This window comes from Ranitomeya variabilis, chromosome 1 (assembly GCF_051348905.1).
Source record: "Ranitomeya variabilis isolate aRanVar5 chromosome 1, aRanVar5.hap1, whole genome shotgun sequence".
Lineage (NCBI taxonomy): Eukaryota > Metazoa > Chordata > Amphibia > Anura > Dendrobatidae > Ranitomeya > Ranitomeya variabilis.
In genome coordinates this window covers 643,281,455-643,308,025 of record NC_135232.1, presented here as the reverse complement: position 1 = coordinate 643,308,025, position 26,571 = coordinate 643,281,455, and the positions used below count along the sequence as shown (strand labels likewise).

Below are 26,571 nucleotides of genomic sequence, written 5' to 3'. Positions count from 1 at the left end.
TCTCCAGTACATTACAGGGTAAGATTAATGGTGATGCTCTTGGAACACAGGTAGGAAGGAAAAAAAAAACCCAAAAGAAAAAATTAAAATTTTTTTTCCATCATATACTGGACCCATGTTGGATATGCTAGATGCTCTATGATCGACCATGAGCTTTGATCGACCATAAGTTTTGATCTATGTAGCGTGATGTGAATAGGCACTTAAGTGTCAAAATTTTTAACGCAAAGGCATGTAGCAAGCAAATTTAGATGGTAAATAGCTAAACCCTTTCACATGCATTATCGATGGCAGTAAAAGATGGTAAAAGCATTTACAAAGGAAAAATAACACAGCATAAGCAATAGGCTCACTCCCTCCATTCTATAAATGCACTCTCTGAGGGCATCTAAAAGAGGTCTTAAAGTGCCAATAAAACACACACACAGGCATTGCACTGTTATGAATTGTTGTAATCTAGTTAATTACCTTATTTTGCTTCATTTACTTCCAAACACGATGTTGCAGTTCTGTTGCAATGCCTAGTTCATGCTACTTTAGAAGCTGCTTTCATCTGCTGCTTATCAAAAATCTGTGCTCTATATTCACATAATCTGTGTGCAGGAATTCCCCTCTCTGAGTACAGGAGTGAGGAGAAGACAGGCAAAGACCCATACAAAAACTGTATGAATACAGTGAATGGATCTTGTTAAGCAGCAGATGAAAGCAGATTCTAAAGGAGCATGAAGTGGTCACTGAAACCGCACTGTAGTATGGCGTTTGACAGAGAAGGAAGCAAAATAAGGTAAGTACCGATTACAAAAAAATAACAATTTGCAATGCCTAAAGAACAATTTAATAAAGTTAAATTACATTAAAAAAAGTTTTATGATGTAAGCAGCAACATAAATATCCAAATACAATTAGTGTACAGCACACAGATTACTTTTATAAACAAAAAATTATGAAAAATAATATATCAAATTTCAGGTCAGGTATTCAAAAACTTACCGGCCGAACATCTCCACAGGAGTTTGTAAACTGCCTTGCTAGCCCAAAGTCCAGCATGTAGCACTTCCGACAGGTACTTGGAAATCGGCCCATTGCAAAATTGGACTAAAAGTAAAAAGTAAGCAATGGAAGGAAAATTGAAATACAAGTAAACCATATGTGCAGTCATTCCTATAGAATAGACAAACGACAAATTGTGTCAGATCAGGAGTAAAGTTGTCGTTTAGTAACGCAGAAGAAATTCAAAATATACTTTGGAGGGCATCTTAACATAAACTAATCATCTTCATATAAAGGAACTAGATCTAATTATCCCATACTCACTGGTTTAATATCTCGGTGTAAGAAGCCCACAGAATGAATGCTCTCAATAGCTTCCAAGATCTGTCGTCCAAGTCGTAGCATGGTGCTGATAGAGAAGGTACCTCTGGATTGACTACGTCGGAGATCTGCCAAATTTCGACCCTGAAGAGAAGAGAAACCATCTATTAACACTGTCATATAACTCTTACCTTTCCTAAAGAAATAAAAATGGGGGACAAATTACCAGTGAAAACAATAAATACAAAGTACGTTTTTTTCTGGAGCTTTCCCAATGCAATTAAAAAGCAGTAAAAACGTGAAAAATGCGCAAAATTAATGAACATGCTGCGTTTTTTACCGCGATGCGTTTTTTTCGAGGAAAAAAACGCAACATATGCACAAAAATTGCAGAATGCATTACAAATGATGGGATGCATATGTATGCGTTTTTTAAGCGTTTTTATAGCGAAAAAAAACACGAAAAATCCTGAACGTGTGCACACAGCCTAAGATGGCATACATACGGTACAATATACCTAGCCAAGTGGTGCCTCAACAGGTAGTTTTTGCATGGATAAAATAAAAATAGCCCCTCCCCCCAGGAATATGTTTATTTAAGTACACACAGACAAATCTATACATTCCCTTTAATAACATACGCAGAGGTTTCTGGGATGCAGTTTATAGCCAGTGAGAAAAGAAGAAATACACTGGCATGTAATTTCCAACAATCTCCAAAGGTTTGCTGGAGTGTTCGTATATTTTATACCCTTCATGAATATAGGCGGTTCATGCATAAATTTAGGTGCTTCATACACACTAGCAGACAGAATTCATAGCTGCATAATAAGTAAGAACCATTCCCAGTATCCACCCAACTTAGCCCCAAGAACAGCTGAGATGTGGCAGGAGAGAAGACATTACCCCTTACCTTAATCTAACAATATTTATCAAAAAATACAGAAAAAAAAGAAAAATCTTTGCCTTAAAAGTTTACCTGTAATTGCATTACCACATAATTAAATCGATCGTTCCTCCCACATCCTATGAAACGACACACGTGATCTTTACCTAAGAAAAGAAACAGAAGAGATTACTTACACTAAGTATTGTAAACCAATGTAACAATCCAGTGCGCAGACAGGAGTTTCCTTCAAATTCGTTCTACCATGGTCCATGAGCTCAGATGGACAATGTCATTTGGTTTTTATCACTTATAACGCTGGTATGGCGTTGAAACGCATTGTGAATGAAAAATCTTATCATTGTTGAAGAAATTGGTTTACTACAGCAACATAAATTATCCAACTGGATCCAATATCTCCTGGAGGACTTATCCACCAGTAATGGGGCAGCAGCAGATGGTTTTTCTTCATAAGTACATAGGAGTTGTGCCGATCACAACTCCACCAAGGGAGCGAAACCAGAACTTATCCACTCTCCTTCCATAGGTTATCACCCCTATTGTGCGTTGTGCTCCTCACATCTGGATTTCTTCAAGATGGACAAACGTGGCATTGTTTCTTGGGTGAAACAGCAAACCAAATTCATAATCATATATTAAGGTTCATAAAAGGCCCAATCCGTAAGGACCTAGCCTTAAGGTCCCATATACAGACTAAATGTCGGCCGAACCCGAACATATCGACAGGTTCAACTGATGGTCAACTGTGTTTGTTGGAGCCGGATGAATGATTGTAGGAGGAGATGTCGACCACAGAGGTCCGATTTTGGACTGACAATCGTATTGTGCTCCCGGAGATAAATCACCGGCCAACCTAGCAGTCTCCTTCCTCACACGAGCGTTCAGGCAAACGAGCATTTATGTGTACGGGAGTGTCAGTTGAGATAGCTGTCGGCAGAAGCATCGTTTAGCCGACGTCCATCTACTGTGTATGGGGGAGCAAGATGACGATTTGTCAGGGGAGACGTCGATCGCGCATGTCTAATTTTGGACTGCCGATTGCATTGATCTCCTGGAGATAAGTCACCGGCCAACATGTCAGCTGGCGACTTCCTCAGAGAACACATGAGCACTCGGGCAAACGAGCGCTCCTGTGAATGGGAGAGACGGCAGTCAGCTGAGCAACCGTCATAAGCATAGTTTGGCTGGCAGCCATCTTATGTGTATGACAGCACTCTAGATTTATTGGGTTTTATGTCCCATTTTTCGGCTCCTATCAATCAATGGGTTTTGGGAGAGAATGACCTGCCTCGAGAACCTGACATGAGATTCATGCATCATGCTCCCCGGACCATGGGGATGATTAAATGGACACTGGCCGAGTTATTGAAGTCACGAATGTTTTACTCTGAAGCGAGGCGGCATTTCAGAGAACACAAAAAAGAGAAGCCGTCCGGTGACGGCTCCCACCCCCCCCCTTTTTAAAATCATGTCTGATGAACACTGATAAATCATGGCGTCTTTCTCATGGAAATACTGAATAAGGGTATGTTCACACTGGGCGTTTTTGCTTTGTTTTTTTGCTGTCTTTTTCTTGTGCTAATTTTCAGCTGCTTTTTACAGTACCAGCAGAACCTATGAGATTTCAGAAATCTCATGCACACACATTGTTTTGTTTGTCATTAGTTACAGTAAATGTGCTTTGCAGTGTTTTGTTTTTTTTTTTTATATAGAGTATGTCACTTCTTTCAGCGTTTTCATCCATTGACTAAAAAAACCCTGCAAATACACAGGTTGACTTTTTTGTAGCGTATTTGCTGCAGAAAAGTAAAGAACAGCAGGATGTGACCTCACAGACAGCTCTGATGCCTCTTGATGTCAGGCTGCATGGTTGCATGATGCGTCCATGCAGCCTGTCATCCAGCAGAGACACTAAGCAGCAGACCCAAACCCCATTCACTTGCATGGGGGGTCCGACAATACAGTATTTGCCAGACTTTCTTGTGAATGATAGTGCGGCAAACATCGCTTTTGATCGGAGGCGAAATCATCCCCGCTGGACAGAGAGCCGAGGTTCCCATGCTGTCAAAACACAGTGTGAGCCATGATCAGAGGTATAAAGTTAACCTCCAGTCACTAGTGTCAGCTGATGGGATTACTGCTCCCATCATCCGACACCTGCTGCCGCTAATAACAGTGAGAGCAGGAGCAGATGATGGGAGTATCAGCCGCTCCTGCGCTGTAAATAAAAAAAAAAAAAAAAAACCTGTATTGTTTCGCCATATTTTTGATAACCATCCATGCAAAACTCACAGCTGCAACCATCAGCTGTCAGCAAGGCTAGTTATCAAGAATAGAGGGGTCCCCATGCTGCTTTTTTTAAAAAAATTATTTAAAGAGAATCTGTCACCCCAAAAATCATATATGAGCTTAGGCGACCGGCATCAGGGGCTTATCTACAGCATTCTGTAATGCTGTAGATAAGCCCCCGATGTAACCTGAAAGGTAAGAAAAACAAGTTAGATTATACTCACCCAGGGGCGGTCCAATCCGATGGGCATTGCGGTCCGGCGCTTCCTATCTTCATCAGATGACGTCCTCTTTTCTTCCTGTCGCGGCTCCGGCGCAGACGTACTTTGTCTGACTTGTTAAGAGCAGAGCAAAGTACTGCAGTGTGCAGGCGCTTGGCCTCTCTGACCTTTCCTGGTGCCTGCGTACTGTAGTACTTTGCTCTGCTCTCAACAGGTCAGACAAAGTACGCCTGCACAGAAGCTGCAGCAGGAAGCAAAGAAGAGGACGTCATCTGATGAAGATGGGAGGCGCCGGACCGGACCGGGACGCCCATCGGATCGGACTGCCCCTGGGTGAGTATAATCTAACCTGTTTTTCTTACCTTTCAGGTTACATCAGGGCTTATCTACAGCATTGCAGAATGCTGTAGATAAGCCCCTGATGCCGGTGGCCTAAGCTCATATACGATTCTTGGGGTGACAGATTCCCTCTAAATAAATAATTAAAAAAAAAAAACAGCATGGGGTGCCCACGATTTTTGACAAATATATATATATATATATATATATATATATATATATATATATATATATATATATATATATATATATATATATATATATATATATATATACACATACATATATACATATATATACACATATATATATATATATATATATATATATACACACACACACATATACATATACACATATACATACATATACATACATATACATACATATACATACATACATACATCTATATACATATATATCAATCAATCAATCAAAGAAGCTTTAGAGGCAGGACCAAATAAACATCAGTTTTGCCAAAGCACAAGTACAATAGGGAATAGGGAGCAGGGACTGTGGGGATAATGGGTGAGGACTGCGGGGACGATGGATAGGGACTGTGGGAATAATGGATGGGGTGCAGGGTGGGGGTAAGGAAGTCCATGGCATATTATGGTTGTCTTACTCGCAGTCTATGGCAAGCGCTCACATACTGGGCTGCTATCTCCACCGCGCTCTCTTCTTCCCCCAGCAGGATATATGTTTTCTCTTCCTCCTTCATGGAGCTGAAATCCGGGAAGAGATCGGAGAGTCTCCTGAAGTGAGTGTCCCTCACTGCTGAGTATTTGGTGCAGTGTAGCAGGAAGTGGGTCTCATCCTCCAGGGTCTCCAGGTCACAGTGTAGGCACAGTCTGTCTTCTCTGGGCTTGTAGCTCTGTCTGTGCCGGACGACCTCGATAGCCAGATTGTGGGCGCTGAGTCTATACCGGCTCAGGATCTGGCGGTCTCTGGGATCTGAGAGTTTCTCCAGATATGGGGCCAGTCTGTAGTCTCTCTGTAGACTCTGGTACACGGTCAGTTTCTGTGAGCTGCTGATTTCGTTCCTCCAGACACTGACGTACCTCTCCTGCCCCTCCTCTACCATCTTCCTGATTGTGGCTTTTGTCGAGTTGTTTTGGTTGACGGTTCAGGCAGGTTGGGTTTGGGTGAGCTGTTCCGGGGGTCCTGGTTTGTGGGGACCACCTATATGTAGCATGGCTTTATGGTGATAGGAGCTTGGGTTGCTACTCTGTAGGTGAGCCTGAAAGGACAGCACCCTCTTCAGGACAGCTAGGTGCAGTGGGAATCTGCCCAGCTCAGCTCGGCAGGCATTGTTGGTGGTGCTCCGATGGACCTGAAGAAGGTGTTTACAGAATTCCAGGTGGAATATTTCTGTTGGACTGGAATCCCACTTTGACCAGTCTGGGTATGTGTGAGGGCCCCAGACTTCACTGCCGTATAGGAGGATTGGGGTGATTATGGCATCGAAGATTTTTAGCCAGACCCTCACTGGTGGCTTCAGATGGTAGAGCTTCCTTTGGATGGCATAGAAGGTTTTGCAGGCCTTGTCTTTCAGTATCTCTATGGCTTGTTTGAAGCTCCCTGACTGGTGAATTTCCAGGCCCAGGTAGGTATATTTGTCTGTTTCTGTAAGAGCGCAGTTGTTTAGCATGATTGGAAGGTGCTGGTTCGGTCTTGGCTTTCTCTTCTGGAACACCATGATGTTGGTTTTCTTTGCATTGATCGGTAGTGCCCACGTGGAGCTGAATTTCTCCAGGATTTTCAGGTTGTCTTGGAGACCTTTCTCAGTTGGTGACAGCAGCAATAGGTCATATGCATACAGCAAGAATTTCACCTGGGCATTATGGAGTGTGAGACCTGGTGCCGTGGAAGATTCCAGAGTGGTGGCCAGCTCATTGATGTAGATATTGAAGAGCGTTGGGCTTAGGGTGCAGCCCTGTCTGACTCCGCGGCTCTGCTGGAAATCAGCCTTTCTTCTACCGTTCACACTCACACTGCAGCGGTTCTCGGTGTAGGAGCTTTTGATGACATCGTAGGTCTTTCCTCCTATTCCACTCTCCAGCAGTTTCAGTAACAGGCCTGGGTGCCACACTGAGTCAAAAGCCTTTCTGAAATCCACAAAACAAGCGTATATCTTCCCGTGCTTAGTGTTGTGGACGTGGCTCTGAATGAGGCTGTGCAGGGTGTAGATGTGGTCGGTAGTGCGATGGTTTGGCATGAACCCTGCTTGGCTTTTGCTGAGGACTTTATGCTCGGTGAGGAAATTAAGGATCCTTTTGTTCAGGATGCTATTGAACAGTTTCCCCAGGTTGCTGCTGACACATATGCCTCTGTAGTTGGCAGGGTCGTACCTGTCCCCACTCTTGTGGATGGGTGTGATGAGGCCTTGATTCCAGGTACGAGGAAAGTAGCCAGCACTCAGCACAATATTGAACAATTTGACCATTGCTGCATGTATTTCTGGTGGGCTGCACTTCAGCATTTCTGGTGGGATTCCATCTGGGCAACTGGCTTTTCTACACCTTATGGAAGATATTCTCTCTGTAACTTCCTGAAGTGTGATTGGTGTATCCAGTGGGTTTTGGAAATGTTTGACTTTTTCCTCCATAGCCTTTAGTTTTTCCGTTATGTTTTTCTGTTCTTGGTTTAGTTCTTCCTTCGGGATGTCTTTGTAGAGGTCTCTGAAGTACTGAAGCCAGATATTGCCATTTTGGATATGGATGATGTTCTTGTTTTTTGTGCCCATGTGGTTCCATAGTTCCCAGAAGGAGTTGTCCTGGAGGGCATCTTCCAGTTGGTTAAATTTGGTGGAGATGTAACTTTGTTTCTTCCTCTTGAGGATGGTTTTGTATTGCCTTTGTATGGTGTCGTAGGCATCCCTCAGACCCGGATGGTTGGGGTCTCTGTGTTTCTTGTTTGAGGCTGTTCTCAGGGTCTTCCGTATGGTTTTACATTCTCTGTCAAACCAACCATTGGTCTGTTTTTCTTTTGGCCTTTTATAGTTGACTTTTTTCAGGTCGGACAGTTCGGCCATGGTGTAGAATATATCGTTGAGGTCTTTTGTAGCTTGGTTCACTCCTTCTGGGTTAGGCTTGTACTCGTAGTTGTAGAAGTGGTGGAGCATCCCCTGTATTCTGTGTCTGCTGGGAGCCTCTTGATATTTTATTGCTGACGTCTTGGACCATTTATAGGATGGAGGCAGGTTGAAGAGGCCGCTCTGCTGAGGCTTTTGTGCCGATGGTTTCTCTGTAGATTTTATGTACAGAAGAAGTTGGCTGTGATCTGACAGGTGCGTTTGTGGGGTGACTATGAAGCCGCCGATATTTTCCATGTCCATATCTGTAATGGCGTAGTCTACTACATTCCTTCCTACATGGGAGTTTAATGTGTATCTTCCTAGGGAGTCTCCCTTGGTGCGACCATTAAGAATATGAAGTCCTAAACTTCTACATAGGTTCAAGATCTTTTTGCCACTTTTGTTGACTGTACTGTCGTAGCTGTTTCTCTCCATGTGTACATACATATATATATATATATATATATATATATATATATATATATATATATATATATATATATATATATATATATATATACACATACATATATATACAGTGGTGTTCAAAAGTCCTGCATAGGCTTAGGATAAATTGATTATTCAAGTTTTAAACGTTTTCTGTCGAATATCTTCGATGCTAATATGACATATTATATATGGTTTTGTTCAGAATACAATATTGCATTCTCTCCCTGTAATATTTTTTAGCTTTTGAAGCAGTTTTGCCTGAAATTATTGCAACAAGGCCTGAAAGAAGCCATTGATGACAGCCATACAAAGACAAAAGGCGAAAACTGTGGGCATTGAAATATTTAAAATGGAGGAAGGAGGAGTGGGAAAAAGTGCTATTTAGTGATGAAAGCACGTTTTGCATTTTAGGAAATGATGGCAAGTCTTATGTGAGAAGGTTCCCACATGAAGAGAACAAGCCAGAGTGTTTGAGCTTCTCTGTGAAACATCCGATGAAAGTAATGGTCTGGGGCTGTATGGCAGCCAATGGTGTTGGAAGGCTTCATATTGTGGAGGGTATGTTTAAAGGGACTGCCACCTGAATTTGTAGGGAACAATTTTCAGCCATAGGGGCGGGGTTTTCGGGTGTTTGATTCACCCTTTCCTTACCCGCTGGCTGCATGCTGGCTGCAAAATTGGATTGAAGTTCATTCTCTGTCCTCCGTAGTACAGGCCTGCACAAGGCAATCTTGCCTTACGCAAAAAAATACATAGACATCCTTAATAAGAAAATGCTGCCTTCTCCTCAACACCTGTTTTCAGAGGATTATATCTTCCAGGATGATAATGCGCCTTGTCACAGAGCTAAGACAGTAACGGAATGGAAAAAAAGAACAAGGTGGCTACTATTGACTGGCCAGTTCAGTCCCCGGACCTCAATCCAATTGAAAATTTGTGGCACAAGGTATCATTAGAGATATCTAGAAAACAGCCAAGGACCAAGAGTGAGTTGATTGAGGCTCTGATACAGGCCTGGAACCACATCATCACTTGTGAACATCTGCAGAAGCTTGTTCACTCAATGCCACAGAGATGCAAGCTGGTGCTCAAGAGCAAAGGCTGGCCAATAAAGTATTAGAAGCTAAAGATGCACTCAAAAGGCCATTGTCAGGACTCTGAATTGAATAAAAAATAATAAATCTTAAAAAGTAAAATTTAAGTCTGTGTGAACGTGCATTGGAAGTTAATGAACTTAGAAACCTGTTCACCATTCTACACACTGTACTGGTGTAGGTATGGTTATGCTGTAAAAAAAATTATCAAAAATGTGCATACCATAACAATTTATACACTTGGGACATTCAAAAATGAGTATGGCATACAATGAGGGATTACAAAAACATATATGTTCCACCAGTTTCACTGTAGAGATGCAGAAGTATGAAACATAGTTTTCTTCACGCCTATGCAGGACTTTTGAACACCATTGTACATATATATATACACATACATACAGACATATATACACACACATATATATATATATATATATATACACATATATATATATATATATATACACATATATATATATATATATATATATATATATATATATATATATATATATATATATATATATATATATATATATATATATACACACACACATTATATATATATATATATATATATATATATATATATATATATATATATATATATATATATATACATATACATATACACAGTACAGACCAAAAGTTTGGACACACCTTCTCATTGAAAGATGTTTCTGTATTTTCATGACTATAAAAATTGTACATTCACACTGAAGGCATCAAAACTATGAATTAACACATGTGGAATTATATACTTAACAAAAAAGTGTGGAACAACTGAAATTATGTTTTATATTCTAGGTTGTTCAAAGTAGCCACCTTTTGCTTTGATGACTGCTTTGCACACTCTTGGCATTCTCTTGATGAGCTTCAAGAGGTAGTCACCGGGAATGGTTTTCACTTCACAGGTGTGCCCTGTCAGGTATAATAAGTGTGATTTCTTGCCTTATAAATGGGGTTGGGACCATCAGTTGTGTGGAGCAGAAGTCTGGTGGATACACAGCTGATCGTCCTACTGAATAGACTGTTAGAATTTGCATTATGGCAAGAAAAAAGCAGCTAAGTAAAGAAAAACAAGTGGCCATCATTACTTTAAGAAACGAATGTCAGTCAGTCTGAAAAATTGGGAAAACTTTGAAAGTGTCCCCAAGTGCAGTGGCAAAAACCATCAAGCGCTACAAAGAAACTGGCTCACATGAGGACCGCCCCAGGAAAGGAAGACCAAGAGTCACCTCTGCTTCTGAGGATAAGTTTATCCGAGTCACCAGCCTCAGAAATCACAGGTTAACAGCAGCTCAGATTAGAGACCAGGTCAATGCCACACAGAGTTCAAGCAGCAGACACATCTCTACAACAACTGTTAAGAGGAGACTTTTTGCAGTAGGCCTTCATGGTAAAATAGCTGCTAGGAAACCACTGCTAAGGGCAGGCAACAAGCAGAAGAGACTTGTTTGGGCTAAAGAACACAAGGAATGGTCATTAGACCAGTGGAAATCTGTGCTTTGGTCTGATGAGTACAAATTTGAGATCTTTGGTTCCAACCACCGTGTCTTTCTGCGACGCAGAAATAGTGAACGGATGGACTCTACATGCCTGGTTCCCACCGTGAAGCATGGAGGAGGAGATGTGATGGTGTGGGGGTGCTTTGCTGGTGACACTGTTGGGGATTTATTCAAAATTGAAGGCATACTGAACCAGCATGGCTACCACAGCATCTTGCAGCGGCATGCTATTCCATCCGGTTTGTGTTTAGTTGGACCATCATTTATTTTTCAACAGGACAATGACCCCAAACACACCTCCAGGCTGTGTAAGGGTTATTTGACCAAGAAGGAGAGTGATGGGGTGCTACGCCAGATGACCTGGCCTCCACATTCACCAGACCTGAACCCAATCGAGATGGGCCAACAAGAGCTAATCATCTCTGGGAACTCCTTCAAGATTGTTGGAAGACCATTCCTGGTGACTACCTCTTGAAGCTCATCAAGAGAATGCCAAGAGTGTGCAAAGCAGTCATCAAAGCAAAAGGCACCTACTTTGAAGAACCTAGAATATAAGACATTTTCAGTTGTTTCACACTTTTTGTTAAGTGTATAATTCCACATGTGTTAGTTCATAGTTTTGATGCATTCAGTGTGAATTTACAATTTTCATAGTCATGAAAATACAGAAAAATCTTTAAATGAGAAGGTGTGTCCAAACTTTTGGTCTGTACTGTATAAATAAATAAATATACATATATATATATATATATATATATATATATATATATATATATATATATATATATATACACACACACACATATATATATACACACATACACACACACACACACACACATATATATATATATATATATATATATATATATATATATATATATATATATATATATATATATATAACAAAACAATCAGCACTCCCATATATACACTATATAATTGTCTAAGGGTCACTTCCGTCTGTCTGTAACGGATATTCATTGGTCGCGGCCTCTGTCTGTCATGGAATCCAAGTCGCTGATTGGTCTCGCCAGCTGCCTGTCATGGCTGCCGCGACCAAACAGCGACGGGCACAGTCCGATTAGTCCCTCCCTACTCCCCTGCAGTCAGTGCCCTGCGCCCGCATACTCCCCTTCGGTCATACACACAGACCCCCTGCAGTGTGCGCTGGGCCTAGCACTGCATGCCCTATGCACCACAGTCTCCCCCCGCAGACCCCAGCAGTGCCAGTCTCCTGCCCGCACACAGCTCAGGTGGTGGGCTCCACACTCCCACCAGCCTGGCACACCGCCCTCAGCCTCCCAGGCCCGTCCCCTGCTTACTGTCACCCCGTACTTGAGAGCGATGCCCTGCAGGGTGTCCTCGGGGCTGACCGGGTGCTCTATGTTACTGTCGGCCCAGGGCGCCATCACGCTGGCCATGCTCCCGTACGAGCGTGTTTTGGTCCGGGCCAGGCTCAGAGACATCTCCGCTTCAGATTTGCACTCCGAGCTGGGAAACATGGTGTATCCGAGCCGGTTCCCCGCATCCCTGTGCGGCTGTAGCACCGGGGACAGTCCCGCCATCTTCTGCGGAGGAATACACGCTCCGGTAACTGTAAGAGCACTACATGTACTGAACTGGAGCCTCCACTGCCAGCATCACCGCCAGCCGTCGGCAGGGGGCGCTCCTCTGATCCAGCACGGGGAAGCGCGACCGTGTTATCCCGGGACCCCCGGTGTGGAGCACGTGTCCGGGAACGCTCCGCCCCTGGCGGCATCTCCAGGCTGCACGGTGTGCACAGCGGACATGCTGCGACCTCAGGACACATTAGTAGCATTTGTCTTATTTACTCTATCAGTGCTGTAAGTATTACTCTTATGTTATTTTGTGTTATACTTACTGCTATTATTTATTGTACTGTTATTAGTATGCGTTATATCTTCTATATATATATAATTATCTAAGGGGTACTTCAGTCTTACTGCAGGGCTACTGTTATATATTGCGTGGCCTGTCACTGGGCAATATACTACGTGGCTGGGCAATATACTATGTGGTTGGACAATATACTATGTGGCTGGGCAATATACAACGTGGGCTGTGCAATATACAACATGGGCTGTGCAATATACTAAGTGGACATGCATATTCTAGAATACCTGATGCGTTCAAATCGGGCCACCATCTAGTGTATATATACACTCACCGGCCACTTTATTAGGTACACCTGTCCAACGTCTTGTTAACACTTAATTTCTAATCAGCCAATCACATGGCGGCAACTCAGTGCATTTAGGCATATAGACATGGTCAAGACAATCTCCTGCAGTTCAAACCGAGCATCAGTATGGGGAAGAAAGGTGATTTGAGTGCCTTTGAACGTGGCATGGTTGTTGGTGCCAGAAGGGCTGGTCTGAGTATTTCAGAAACTGCTGATCTACTGGGATTTTCACGCACAACCATCTCTAGGGTTTACAGAGAATGGTCCGAAAAAGAAAAAAAATCCAGTGAGCGGCAGTTCTGTGGGCGGAAATGCCTTGTTGATGCCAGAGGTCAGAGGAGAATGGGCAGACTGGTTCGAGCTGATAGAAAGGCAACAGTGACTCAAATCGCCACCCGTTACAACCAAGGTAGGCCTAAGAGCATCTCTGAACGCACAGTGCGTCGAACTTTGAGGCAGATGGGCTACAGCAGCAGAAGACCACACCTTGTACCACTCCTTTCAGCTAAGAACAGGAAACTGAGGCTACAATTTGTACAAGCTCATCGAAATTGGACAGTAGAAGATTGGAAAAACGTTGCTTGGTCTGATGAGTCTCGATTTCTGCTGCGACATTCGGATGGTAGGGTCAGAATTTGGCGTAAACAACATGAAAGCATGGATCCATCCTGCCTTGTATGGAGCATCTTTGGGATGTGCAGCCGACAAATCTGCGGCAACTGTGTGATGCCATCATGTCAATATGGACCAAAATCTCTGAGGAATGCTTCCAGCACCTTGTTGAATCTATGCCACGAAGAATTGAGGCAGTTCTGAAGGCAAAAGGGGGTCCAACCCGTTACTAGCATGGTGTACCTAATAAAGTGGCCGGTGAGTGTATATGTCACTGACATCTATATATCTATCTATTCTGTGTGTATATATGTATTCTGTCTATTCTAATCTGTGTGATTTTACTGTACGTGCTTGCTGAATTGCCAGCTTTTCAATGGATCTAGAGGTATGGTCTACAGAAGTAGTTTTTATTTCTCTGGGGGAACTCCACTTTATTAGCATGCACAAGGAGACACAAGTTAGCCCCAAAAAAAAGGCATGAACAAAAAAAAAAAAATGCACCAAAACCGCAACAAAGACGCAAATTAAAAACACACTAAAACATGCGTTCTTGCCGCAGCTTCTTTCCTGCCAAGAAATCAGGTTTTGCTGCAGAAAAAAAATGCTGCAAAAACACCCAGTGTGAACTTACCCTAATTATGGGATAAGTGAGAAATGATATTACTCGCCTTTACACATCACATGTCACACATCTCTGCAGGAACAAGGACATGTATGAAGTGGCGCACACTATATCAGGCGACTCACAAAATGCCTTTTAAATTCGTCTCCTGTCATTTAGCCTTTATTGCTTTTCCCGTCCTCCGTGATGGATTCAGGATGCATCATTTGTTCATCAAGAACTCACTACAGACACAACCGAGCGACTTAATTGCAGACAAAAAGCCTACTGACAGCAGTCATAGAAGCTATAAAAAAGCAAATGGATGACGCTGCACTTCATGTATGTTCTCGTCTGCAATACTAGTAAATAAGTAGCATCATAAAATATACCAGGACCTCAGAGGTAAATCTCCAATAACATTCTTTAATAGGAGTCCTGATGAGAACATAAACATAGCATCAGATCAGCTGCGAGAAGCAGGAGCTCTTAAAGGGATGACTACAGGGTGATCCCTTTTAGACAAGGCAGAGAAGCTACAGAGGCCATCTATTCCTCTAATGGACCAAGCCCTATGAAGCACAGACAGACAGACCACTGGCATCATAGGGCGTGGTAGAATACTTAATTTCCTCAGTAGCAGCACTACAATAAACCTTAAAGGGAATCTGTCAGCAGGTTTTTGCTTTGGAATCTGATAGCAGCATATAGCAGAGACAAAGAGCCCAAATCCAGTGTTGTGTCACTTACTGGGCTGCTTGCTGCAGTTTTGATTGAATCCCTGTTTTGTCCAACATGGATTTAGCAGTGCTCAGAATACTGAGCTGCGTATAACCCCGCCCACACCACTGATTGGCAGCTTCCTGTGTGTAAATGTCATTAAGCTGCCAATCAGTGATGTGGGTGGGGTTATACAGATTAACCTGACTTTCCTGCACGTTAGACCTAGTACTCTTGTGATAATCTATGGCTGTAATCTAATCTATTGGCTGAGAGCTGATGCTCTTAACCAATATCCATGGCTCTTTTCTAGCTAATATAAGCCCACCGCTGTATGTTTAGCCTTTGCTGGTTAAAAATTGTAGGGGGACCTTACGTCATTTTTTTCTGGGGTCCCACATAAACTAACCAGTAAAGGCTAAGCAAACAGCTGTAAGCTGTTATTAATAGCCTGGGAACCTTTTGGTATGTGGGCCCTTTTCCCAGATTATTAACATCTGCCCCCCCCCCCACAGTTGGCTTTCCCTCTACTGGTTATATAAATGATGTGGAAGCCCAAGCAATTTTTTTTTAATTTAATACACGGTGTACTGAGCAGGTGCTGAATACAACTCCCATCATTGTCGCCTGGTCGCGCTGATCTCAGGGAGACCTGGCGACAATGATGCGAGCTGCTTTCAGTGTCTGGGAACAGCGCAAACTGTACCGCTTATCCCAGGCACCGGTATGTGTCACGCTGATGACACACGGATGTCATCAGTGTGCTGCATGCATTTTGTCCGTGGTGCGTGTAAAAAATTGTCATGTCTACGGGTTTTCCACACGGACACATGGTCTTTGTGAAAAACCTGACATGTGCGCACCAGCATTGAGTAGAATGTTTGTGTATGTCTGTATTTGAGGTCCTTAAAAAACGGATGCATACAGACCCAAAGAACGGACCTGTAAAGAAGGCCTTAAATAAATGAGTGAAGCTTAGCGGTAAGGCCCAGCCTAGGACAACCTATTGGATGCTTAAAAGTGATGAAAATAAGTTAAAAAAATGTACTCAATCTCTGCTACATGAACAGTTGAAAGATGCGCCAAATTGGTTAGGAGGGCTGCACCATGAATGTAATGAATTTGGCAATTCCTACTCCAGAGAACTCTGCATCCAGACTGGCGTATAAAACACCAATATGGATTAATTCTATCCCATTGGCAGAATGAAATCATAATGGTTATGAACATCCGCATAATTATACAAACACTTTAAATTGAGAGTGTAACCATTGTTAGAATTGTTAATCAACATCTATAAGTGAAAATAAGCAACTTTGTAATATATCTTATTAGAGAAATTCAATTTTTCCTCCTTCTGGACTTTCACTCTCAAAATTATCAATTCATGGATAAAATCTGTCTTCATTGAACACAGGTTTCCCATTACAGAGATAGGAGATGGCAGTTGGTGCTTATACAGTTCTATGGAGAAATGTAACTGTCCTTTCAGGGGAACTTACTGCAGAACGTCTGACTCTGCGTCAAGCTCCTCCCTTTTCCATAGAATTTTATAAGCACCATCTGTCTCAGTAATGGGATAACCAGTCTTCACTGAATAGACACGTTACCCATGGATTCAGCGGGAAATATCAATCCTGGAGGAGAAAGAAGCACATTTCTCTGATAAGATCTATTACAAAGATGGTTCGTTTTGTGTTATTATTGACTTATGAAATAAAAATTTAAATCACGGTTACTCTTTTTCAACACCTCATCGCAACGGCTCCGTCACCGCATGCAATCACTTAAAACTGCCCCACTTTATGGTGATCTTGAAGACTGTTCACCCTGGACAATCAAATCATTACATGAATCATAAAGGGATATGAAATGTAATTTCACATTTAATTAGATGGCGACGAAAATAGAAATGTTTAAATATTTCAGTATTATTACTCCATCACGGCGCCGGCTTCAGGTTTAACTACGCTTTTATCTTTATATAGTGAAATGAGGCCTACAAAACCATACTTATGCACTGTACGTATCTACCAACAGCTTCTTTGTGCCTGTATATTTGGATAATAAAGGATGTGGAGCCCCATATTACGATATCATTCTAGACGTATGGTAAAACATGCAGGACAGATTGACCACGGTTATTAAGGTCAGGTAAAGAGGTCCGATACAATTTTTTTTTTCTTAATAAAAACAAAGTTATGAAACTATCACCGCTACATCTGTGAATATCACTTGTATGCAAAAACCAGACACGTGAATGAGGACTTGGCCAGAGCTGACCGTTTCACTGCCATCATCTGTACTCCTACTATGTATATTCTGATAGCAGTGCAGCGGAAGGCAAATCGACTGGCAAAAAGCCGGAATTTGGACGCCACGTACATGCAATCTTTATTCATTTTTATACAGGCAGTTACCCTAATAAAATGATTTGCGAAGTTTCAGAACTTTCCATGTTTGACACTAATATATATATATATATATTTATATTATACATACATACACACATTATATATATATATATTTATATTATACATACATACACACATTATATAGATATATAGATATATATATATATATACATATACAGTGGGGCAGAAAAGTATTTAGTCAATCAGCAATAGTGCAAGTTCCACCACTTAAAAAGATGAGAGGCGTCTGTAATTTACATCATAGATAGACCTCAACTATGGGAGACAAACTGAGAAAAAAAAATCCAGAAAGTCACATTGTCTGTTTTTTTATCATTTTATTTGCATATTATGGTGGAAAATAAGTATTTGGTCAGAAACAAAATTTCATCTCAATACTTTGTAATATATCCTTTGTTGGCAATGACAGAGGTCAAACGTTTTCTGTAAGTCTTCACAAGGTTGCCAACACTGTTGTTGGTATGTTGGCCCATTCCTCCATGCAGATCTCCTCTAGAGCAGTGATGTTTTTGGCTTTTCGCTTGGCAACACGGACTTTCAACTCCCTCCAAAGGTTTTCTATAGGGTTGAGATCTGGAGACTGGCTAGGCCACTCAAGGACCTTGAAATGCTTCTTACGAAGCCACTCCTTCGTTGCCCAGGCGGTGTGCTTTGGATCATTGTCATGTTGAAAGACCCAGCCACGTTTCATCTTCAATGCCCTTGCTGATGGAAGGAGGTTTGCACTCAAAATCTCACGATACATGGCCCCATTCATTCTTTCATGTACCCGGATCAGTCGTCCTGGCCCCTTTGCAGAGAAACAGCCCCAAAGCATGATGTTTCCACCACCATGTTTTACAGTAGGTATGGTGTTTGATGGATGCAACTCAGTATTCTTTTTCCTCCAAACACGACAAGTTGTGTTTCTACCAAACAGTTCCAGTTTGGTTTCATCAGACCATAGGACATTCTCCCAAAACTCCTCTGGATCATCCAAATGCTCTCTAGCAAACTTCAGACGGGCCCGGACATGTACTGGCTTAAGCAGTGGGACACGTCTGGCACTGCAGGATCTGAGTCCATGGTGGCATAGTGTGTTACTTATGGTAGGCCTTGTTACATTGGTCCCAGCTCTCTGCAGTTCATTCACTAGGTCCCCCCGCGTGGTTCTGGGATTTTTGCTCACCGTTCTTGTGATCATTCTGACCCCACGGGGTGGGATTTTGCGTGGAGCCCCAGATAGAGGGAGATTATCAGTGGTCTTGAATGTCTTCCATTTTCTAATTATTGCTCCCACTGTTGATTTCTTCACTCCAAGCTGGTTGGCTATTGCAGATTCAGTCTTCCCAGCCTGGTGCAGGGCTACAATTTTATTTCTGGTGTCCTTTGACAGCTCTTTGGTCTTCACCATAGTGGAGTTTGGAGTCAGACTGTTTGAGGGTGTGCACAGGTGTCTTTTTATACTGATAACAAGTTTAAACAGGTGCCATTACTACAGGTAATGAGTGGAGGAAAGAGGAGACTCTTAAAGAAGAAGTTACAGGTCTGTGAGAGCCAGAAATCTTGATTGTTTGTTTCTGACCAAATACTTATTTTCCACCATAATATGCAAATAAAATGATAAAAAAACAGACAATGTGATTTTCTGGATTTTTTTGTCTCAGTTTGTCTCCCATAGTTGAGGTCTACCTATGATGTAAATTACAGACGCCTCTCATCTTTTTAAGTGGTGGAACTTGCACTATTGCTGACTGACTAAATACTTTTTTGCCCCACTGTATATGTATATATATATATATATATATATATATATATATATATATATATATATATATATATATATATATATATATATATATATATATATATATATATATATATATATATATATATATATATATATATATATATATATACACACACACACACTCTCACCGGCCACTTTATTAGGTGCACCATGCTAGTAACGGGTTGGACCCCCTTTTGCCTTCAGAACTGCCTCAATTCTTCGTGGCATAGATTCAACAAGGTGCTGGAAGCATTCCTCAGAGATTTTGGTCCATATTGACATGATGGCATCACACAGTTGCCGCAGATTTGTCGGCTGCACATCCCAAAGATGCTCCATACAAGGCAGGATGGATCCATGCTTTCATGTTGTTTACGCCAAATTCTGACCCTACCATCCGAATGTCGCAGCAGAAATCGAGACTCATCAGACCAAGCAACGTTTTTCCAATCTTCTACTGTCCAATTTCGATGAGCTTGTACAAATTGTAGCCTCAGTTTCCTGTTCTTAGCTGAAAGGAGTGGTACCCGGTGTGGTCTTCTGCTGCTGTAGCCCATCTGCCTCAAAGTTCGACGCACTGTGCGTTCAGAGATGCTCTTAGGCCTACCTTGGTTGTAACGGGTGGCGATTTGAGTCACTGTTGCCTTTCTATCAGCTCGAACCAGTCTGCCCATTCTCCTCTGACCTCTGGCATCAACAAGGCATTTCCGCCCACAGAACTGCCGCTCACTGGATTTTTTTTCTTTTTCGGACCATTCTCTGTAAACCCTAGAGATGGTTGTGCGTGAAAATCCCAGTAGATCAGCAGTTTCTGAAATACTCAGACCAGCCCTTCTGGCACCAACAACCATGCCACGTTCAAAGGCACTCAAATCACCTTTCTTCCCCATACTGATGCTCGGTTTGAACTGCAGGAGATTGTCTTGACCATGTCTACATGCCTAAATGCACTGAGTTGCCGCCATGTGATTGGCTGATTAGAAATTAAGTGTTAACAAGAAGTTGGACAGGTGTACCTAATAAAGTGGCCGGTGAGTGTGTATGTATATATATATATATATATATATATATATATATATATATATATATATATATATATATATATATATATATATATACATATATATATACATACACATACATACATACATACACACACACACATATATATATATATACACATACATACATATACTAACTCTAATCCATGGCACCAATTCCAAGTGTAAAGTTTTAATCTGTAGAGCCATATTTATTGCACATTGTTAGATCTATGAAGTAGAATGAGGACAGAGTAATATATGAGTATTAACAAGTACTTCACTGACATAGAAGCAGTTTTATAGACCTCTTCTTATGCATAGAAGAATCCTTCTCCAAATGCGTCTATGGGAAAGCACACCTCCAAACCAAAATCTAGAATTTACCCACTACCGCTTTCATACATGTCCCATGCCTTTGGTAATGCCATTCAGCCTCATTAAATTTAATGTATCAAAGGCAGCAATGAGACAAAATCCATACACAAAAATAGAAGTAAATATTTACAGATATGATCCTTTGAAAAATAAATCTAATAAAACCATAAAGCCCTGGTCGATGAGAAGTAGCTGTCTGCCATTTCAGCTTATTCCCTAGAGACACCCCGGCAAACTAGTCTAGTCAAATTTATGACATGTTCTAAAAAAAAAAAAAAAAAACTAAATCCATTTACAGGATTAAGTAATTAGCCGCTTTAAAAATCACAGGGGACAGAATATAAACTACTGAGAATTAAAAACATTTTTTTTTTGCTAATTAGATACATTGTATTCTAGATTTCGAAGATTTTCTTAAAGGGGGTACTTCCATCCACTGTTGGCACTGAGAATTTAGGATTGGGAGCGGGGGAAGGGCCTCATCGATCAAATACTGATGACATGTCTAAGGATTGACCATCAATGTAGAAGTTCTGGAGAACCCCTTCAAAGCTCCGATCACATGTCTAGTAGATATTTCCAAGATTAGATCAATTTTGGGATCATAAAAATGGAAAATAAAACAGATTCTATTACAGGATCCATTCATTTTAAATGGGAACCTAAGTGTCATAAAACGACTTCCTTTTGCCTCCTTTCCAGCAACAATCTGTTTTTCTTTTAACAGGCTTAAAAAAAGACCAGACAAAAAATAAATAAATAAAAAAGGAGGATAGAAATTAGATTATTATTATTTTAAATTAAAAAACATTGAAGTCTATGTAACACGGATTATAAAGGCTGATCATCTGTTATGTCATCCTTTAATAAATCTGATTTTCGCACTTCTCGCGTCCAGAGCACTAAAGACAGGTCTAGATAAAACGGATCCAAGAGGGAGAACAAAGTGTCCAGTTTGCTCTATAAAGATGTATAAAAGTCCACTTAAAAACAGAAATGTTAGTTTCCCCTGCAATTTCCTCTTTTTATAATGGATCCAGCGTTCACTGGATCTGTTACAAACAGATGACCCCTGGACATGTTGACAGAGTCTCATCAGCGTTTTTGATCAGTTTCAGAGTTTGTTTTTAGTAAATTGTTGGGGGGGGGAGAAATGCTTCTCGTTAGTCCGTAAAAAAAACAGGGGCAGCACTCGGATGGCATCTGAGTGAAGCAAATTTTTCATGGACCCACAGACTTGCATTGATCTGTAACTCAAATCACTATCATACAAGTCTCCATAGTTTTGCGCTTACCACTCAGTCCAAAAAAGAAAAAAAAGTGAATAGCACGGATAAAACATGGATGTTGGTATAAGCCCTTACACACAGGTTTCAAAGTAATTATGCAGCAAAGCCATTTATGTACCAAAATTATCCGATTAGCTGCTGTAATAATTACAATTGTGTCTAAAATTATTTTGGATGCTTCATGTTCGAAACATTAAAAATGAGGCTTCAATCCAGTTTACAGCAAATGGTCACGGATTAGAATTCTTATGAAAATTGTCAGCTAATTTTCTAATTTTTCTTTTCAGTTTGTGGATGACTTTGCCAAAACGACTGAGGCATGTAGTGCAGGTCTTAGGCTGTGACCTTCCTCTAAGAACTTCATCAAGGCTCCACATCACAACTGCCCAAGTGACGCCCCACGATGGACCCCAATGGGCAAACGGTTCAAAAGCACAAAGCTGCAGTGTGTTTTAGTCTCAGGTTGGCGAGGACGCTCAGATTTTTAAATATCTGTGAAAGCAAAAAAAAATCTCAAAAGCAAAGAATATTTACGCAGTTTTCGAAAGCAAAAAAATTTTTTTAAATTTTAATATATATTTGCACTATTTATAAAAGCCAAAAATATTGACGCTATTTTCCTAAACATAAATTTCAACTGACTAAATGAAAACCGATTGGGCGTGGGTCATTCACCGGTATCTGTATGGAAATGGATGAAGCCCGTGGTCTCTTGTGGCTGGGATCTGTTCTGACAATCAATGGAGATTCCGGGGAAATAGGATCTTATTTGTTTACAACTGGATACGACTTTAATTCACAAAAATATATATATAAATAAATCACATTCCGATAATTTCTCAGGATTTTTTGTTGTTGTCGGTAAGAACTTTGTAGAAGCTACGGTGGTTTAGTATTTAGCTGGTGGATCAGAGAACAAGGATTAAGTCATAGCAGTAAAAAATAAATAAATAACTAAAGCCAAAAGATCATTGAGAATGGATCAATAATGGCAGCACAGCAGCTGTAGGATTAATTCTCCAGTATATCCTTCCCGACACCTAGCAGCATGGGCCGCCTTAAGAAGGATCTAACATAACGAGGCACTTTGTTTAAAGGGATTTTAAATTTATGGATGTCAAACCTGCTGCTCTTGGATTTACTTTTAAAGGATTTTAACACGAGGGTTACAAATACTATTCCACTATTTCTTAGAGTACAGATATCAGATTGGCAAGATACAGTGCAGTGGAATAATTTCTATTCTTTTTTTTTTATTCTTTTTGGAGTGAATGGTCTTTTATCAGCATTCTGCCAGCACTATGGGTTCTGGAACTTCCTTCTTTCCCTCGCTTCTTAGTATGTATTGCACCTGTTAATGTCCAGTGGCTTATCTGCCTGTATATGGTTTGACAGACTGAGAGCAGGAGCGGAGACAAAGACTCTGGCCCCACTCCCAGTAATCTGCCTTGGCATCTCTGCTGCTAGAGGGGGATTACAACTGACAACAGGCAGTAGATTGCTAATTAGAAAGAAGACCCTAGTGGCCGTCAAAAGAAACATCTGATGCCGCACTTTTCTAGTTATCTGAGCGATGTAGCCAATCACAGGTTGCAGGGATCCAGGCGACTACTAGATCAGGCATCGCGAATGCGACCACCATGAAGAGAGTATGGCTACGTATATTATTTTTTAAGCCATTCATTCTTAGAAATTATTTTAGTGGGACATAACCTTTAAGGGGTTGAGTATCTTCTTTATAAATCCCTTTTTCTGAATATTCCTATTGCTGTATCACAAACATGGTGACAATGAATGTCTGGAATCCTCCTATAAGCCACATCTGTACAGCTTATCGCTATACCCAGGGGGGGATCAGGAATGAAACCTGCGTCACTCCAGCTCGTGCTGAGCAATGCTTCCTGCTCCTCCTGTACATCTAAGCTCGCCGCATCAGAACAGATCTTATGGCTAAGTGGGGGCAACAAGACATTGCTGGCATCCCCTGACAATTTACAGAGAGCGGAGAGATGCAAGACACATTCGAAGGGAAAATCTCACGGCATATTAACTAGGCTGCATACAAACTAGCTGCTGTCCATCAGAGCCATTGGGAAAGTGAAGCTTCACCTTGAAACCGAAGCAAAATGTCCCGAATATTGCCTGCACCACTCCCTTCATACACTAAAGGCTTAGGCTATGTGCACATGTTCAGGATTTCTTGCAGAAATTTCCTGAGCAAAACAGGACATTTTCTGCAAGAAATCCGCATGCGTTTTTTGCGCGTTTTTCTCACGTTTTTACCGCGTTTTTGGTGCGGTTTTTTTTTGCGGATTTTTCTGGAGGTTCCCAATGCAATAATATAGTGGGAAATCCACAAAAAATCCGCAAAATTAATGAGCATGCTGCGTTTTTTACTGCGATGCGTTTTTTTCGCGGAAAAAAAAACGCATCATATGCACAAAAATTGCGGAATGCATTCTAAATGATGGGATGCATAATGTATGTGTTTTTTTCGCGATTTTATAGCGAAAAAAATTGCAAAAAATCTGCAACGTGTGCACACAGCCTTAGCCTTAACGCTTTACCACTCGTGCTCACCAATTCCACAGAACGGCAATGCAATCTTGTATAAAACGCTGATCTCATACATATTCTTCTCACATATTAATCACCTTGCACAAAAAGGAAGTTTCATCAAACCAAGGTGAATTGTCACTTTTGGGGTTCAATTTTTTTTCGTCCATATAACAATCTTTACTAACCAGACAAATGCAGAAATCTTGCAAATTTTCACACCGGTCATTCGGGCTTTTTTTTTTTTTTTAAAGACCAACTTCTTGTTTCAGGAAACAACATATGTACATAACCACAATGAACATTCCAGACCCTATAGTTGGTATTGAAGCATCTAATGAGCATGTGCAAAGGTCATTGTAAAGGAAGTAGGCGCAGCGTAGCTGTGACATCGCCTTTTGTGATTGGTGGAAGGCGTTTTATCAGCTGTGTATAGAGGCGTTAACTGTCATTGTAATACTGCCTCTGAAAAGGAAACTGCAGCAAACTCTTCCTGAAAGGACCGGAGTTTGAAGTAGTCCCCAGTCGACAATATGAAAAATTGAAAGATTTTTCATTTTGTTTTATTATTTGTTGGTTTTTTTCATAAAGGTCGTGATATGACAAATAAATAAATGTAAGTAACACAATAATCTGATTAAAGCAATAAATCATGTTATAAGGCTAAAATTGGGGAAATCCAGTAGTAAGTGATTATTTCCTCCACAGCTCCAGCAAGGAAAAATATAGATATTCACAATGCACTGAAATCAATAACCCCTCTGTGTTATATAATATATGGACTTACTGGGTTCTCCAGAGACAAAGATGCTCTCTCTACAAAGCGGACGTCTTACAGGGATAACTACACCAGACAACCCCTTTAGGGCACATATTATATACATACAGTAAATATATATATAATATATACACAAACACGTGGTTATATAGCTAGGTAAGTACTGTATATACACATACATACATAGTATATACATACATATAGACACTGTATACACACGTGGTTACATAGGTATGTATGTGTATATATATATTTATTATATAAAGGTGTGTGTGTGTGTGTGTGTGTGTGTGTGTGTGTGTGTGTGTGTGTGTGTGTGTGTGTGTGTGTGTGTGTGTGTGTGTGTGTGTGTGTGTCCGGGATTGGCATCTGCACCGTCGCAGCTACAGCCACAAAATTTTGCACAGTCACACGTCTGGACCCTGAGAGCGTCATAGGCTATGTTGTGAGGCGAAATTTTAACCTCGCGCATCCCAATTCACCAAACAATTTTGCCCCTATCTACATAATGGGGAAAAAGTGAAAGGAAAAGTGTTGGAGGCAAATTGACAGCTGCCAGATGTGAACAAGGGGGACTTAAAGAATGAGAGCGATGGTGCCAAAGAGTATATACTGTACAGTTGCTAAGGTGGGGCCCCGACATGGGATACTCACCACACACGGGGATATGAACACACACACAAAATGCGCCACACACTACCATGTGCTTGAACACATATACCACCCTCAGCACACATTTCACCACACATACACCAACCTCGCCACATAAAAGTCGAAACACAAAAGTCGCCGCTCAAAACTCAACACGAGCAAAACTCTCCACATGCAAAACTAGGCTCACGCAAAACTCACCTCATGGAAAACTCGCCACACACAAAACTTGCACACGCGGAAAAATTGCCACATGCACAAAAGTTGCAACACATGCAAAAGTCGCCTCACACAAAACTTGCACATACTCAAAACGCACCACACATAAAACTT

At 41.2% G+C, this 26,571-nt stretch overlaps 1 protein-coding gene and 1 long non-coding RNA gene across 4 annotated transcripts in view; one reads left to right on the top strand and one right to left on the bottom strand.

The window, feature by feature from the left end:
• The window catches only part of LOC143774211 (uncharacterized), an 84,077-nt gene extending 60,962 nt beyond the window's left edge, over positions 1-23,115 (top strand). For 2 of the 3 annotated variants that reach the window (XR_013215492.1, XR_013215490.1), the window contains exons 3-4: positions 17,381-17,489; positions 22,541-23,115. This is a non-coding gene — a long non-coding RNA (uncharacterized LOC143774211). Of the gene's footprint in view, positions 1-17,380; positions 17,495-22,540 lie in introns of all 3 variants that reach the window. The other variant, XR_013215491.1, reaches the window with a different exon arrangement.
• Positions 1-26,571, bottom strand: part of TTBK2 (tau tubulin kinase 2) — a 111,387-nt gene that overhangs the window by 55,792 nt on the left and 29,024 nt on the right. Inside the window, exons 4-6 of the mRNA XM_077261563.1 lie at positions 2,291-2,364; positions 1,315-1,455; positions 991-1,095 (exon numbers count right to left, since the gene is read on the bottom strand). Of these exons, the coding sequence (XP_077117678.1) occupies positions 991-1,095; positions 1,315-1,455; positions 2,291-2,364 (320 nt within the window). The remainder of the gene's footprint in view (positions 1-990; positions 1,096-1,314; positions 1,456-2,290; positions 2,365-26,571) is intronic.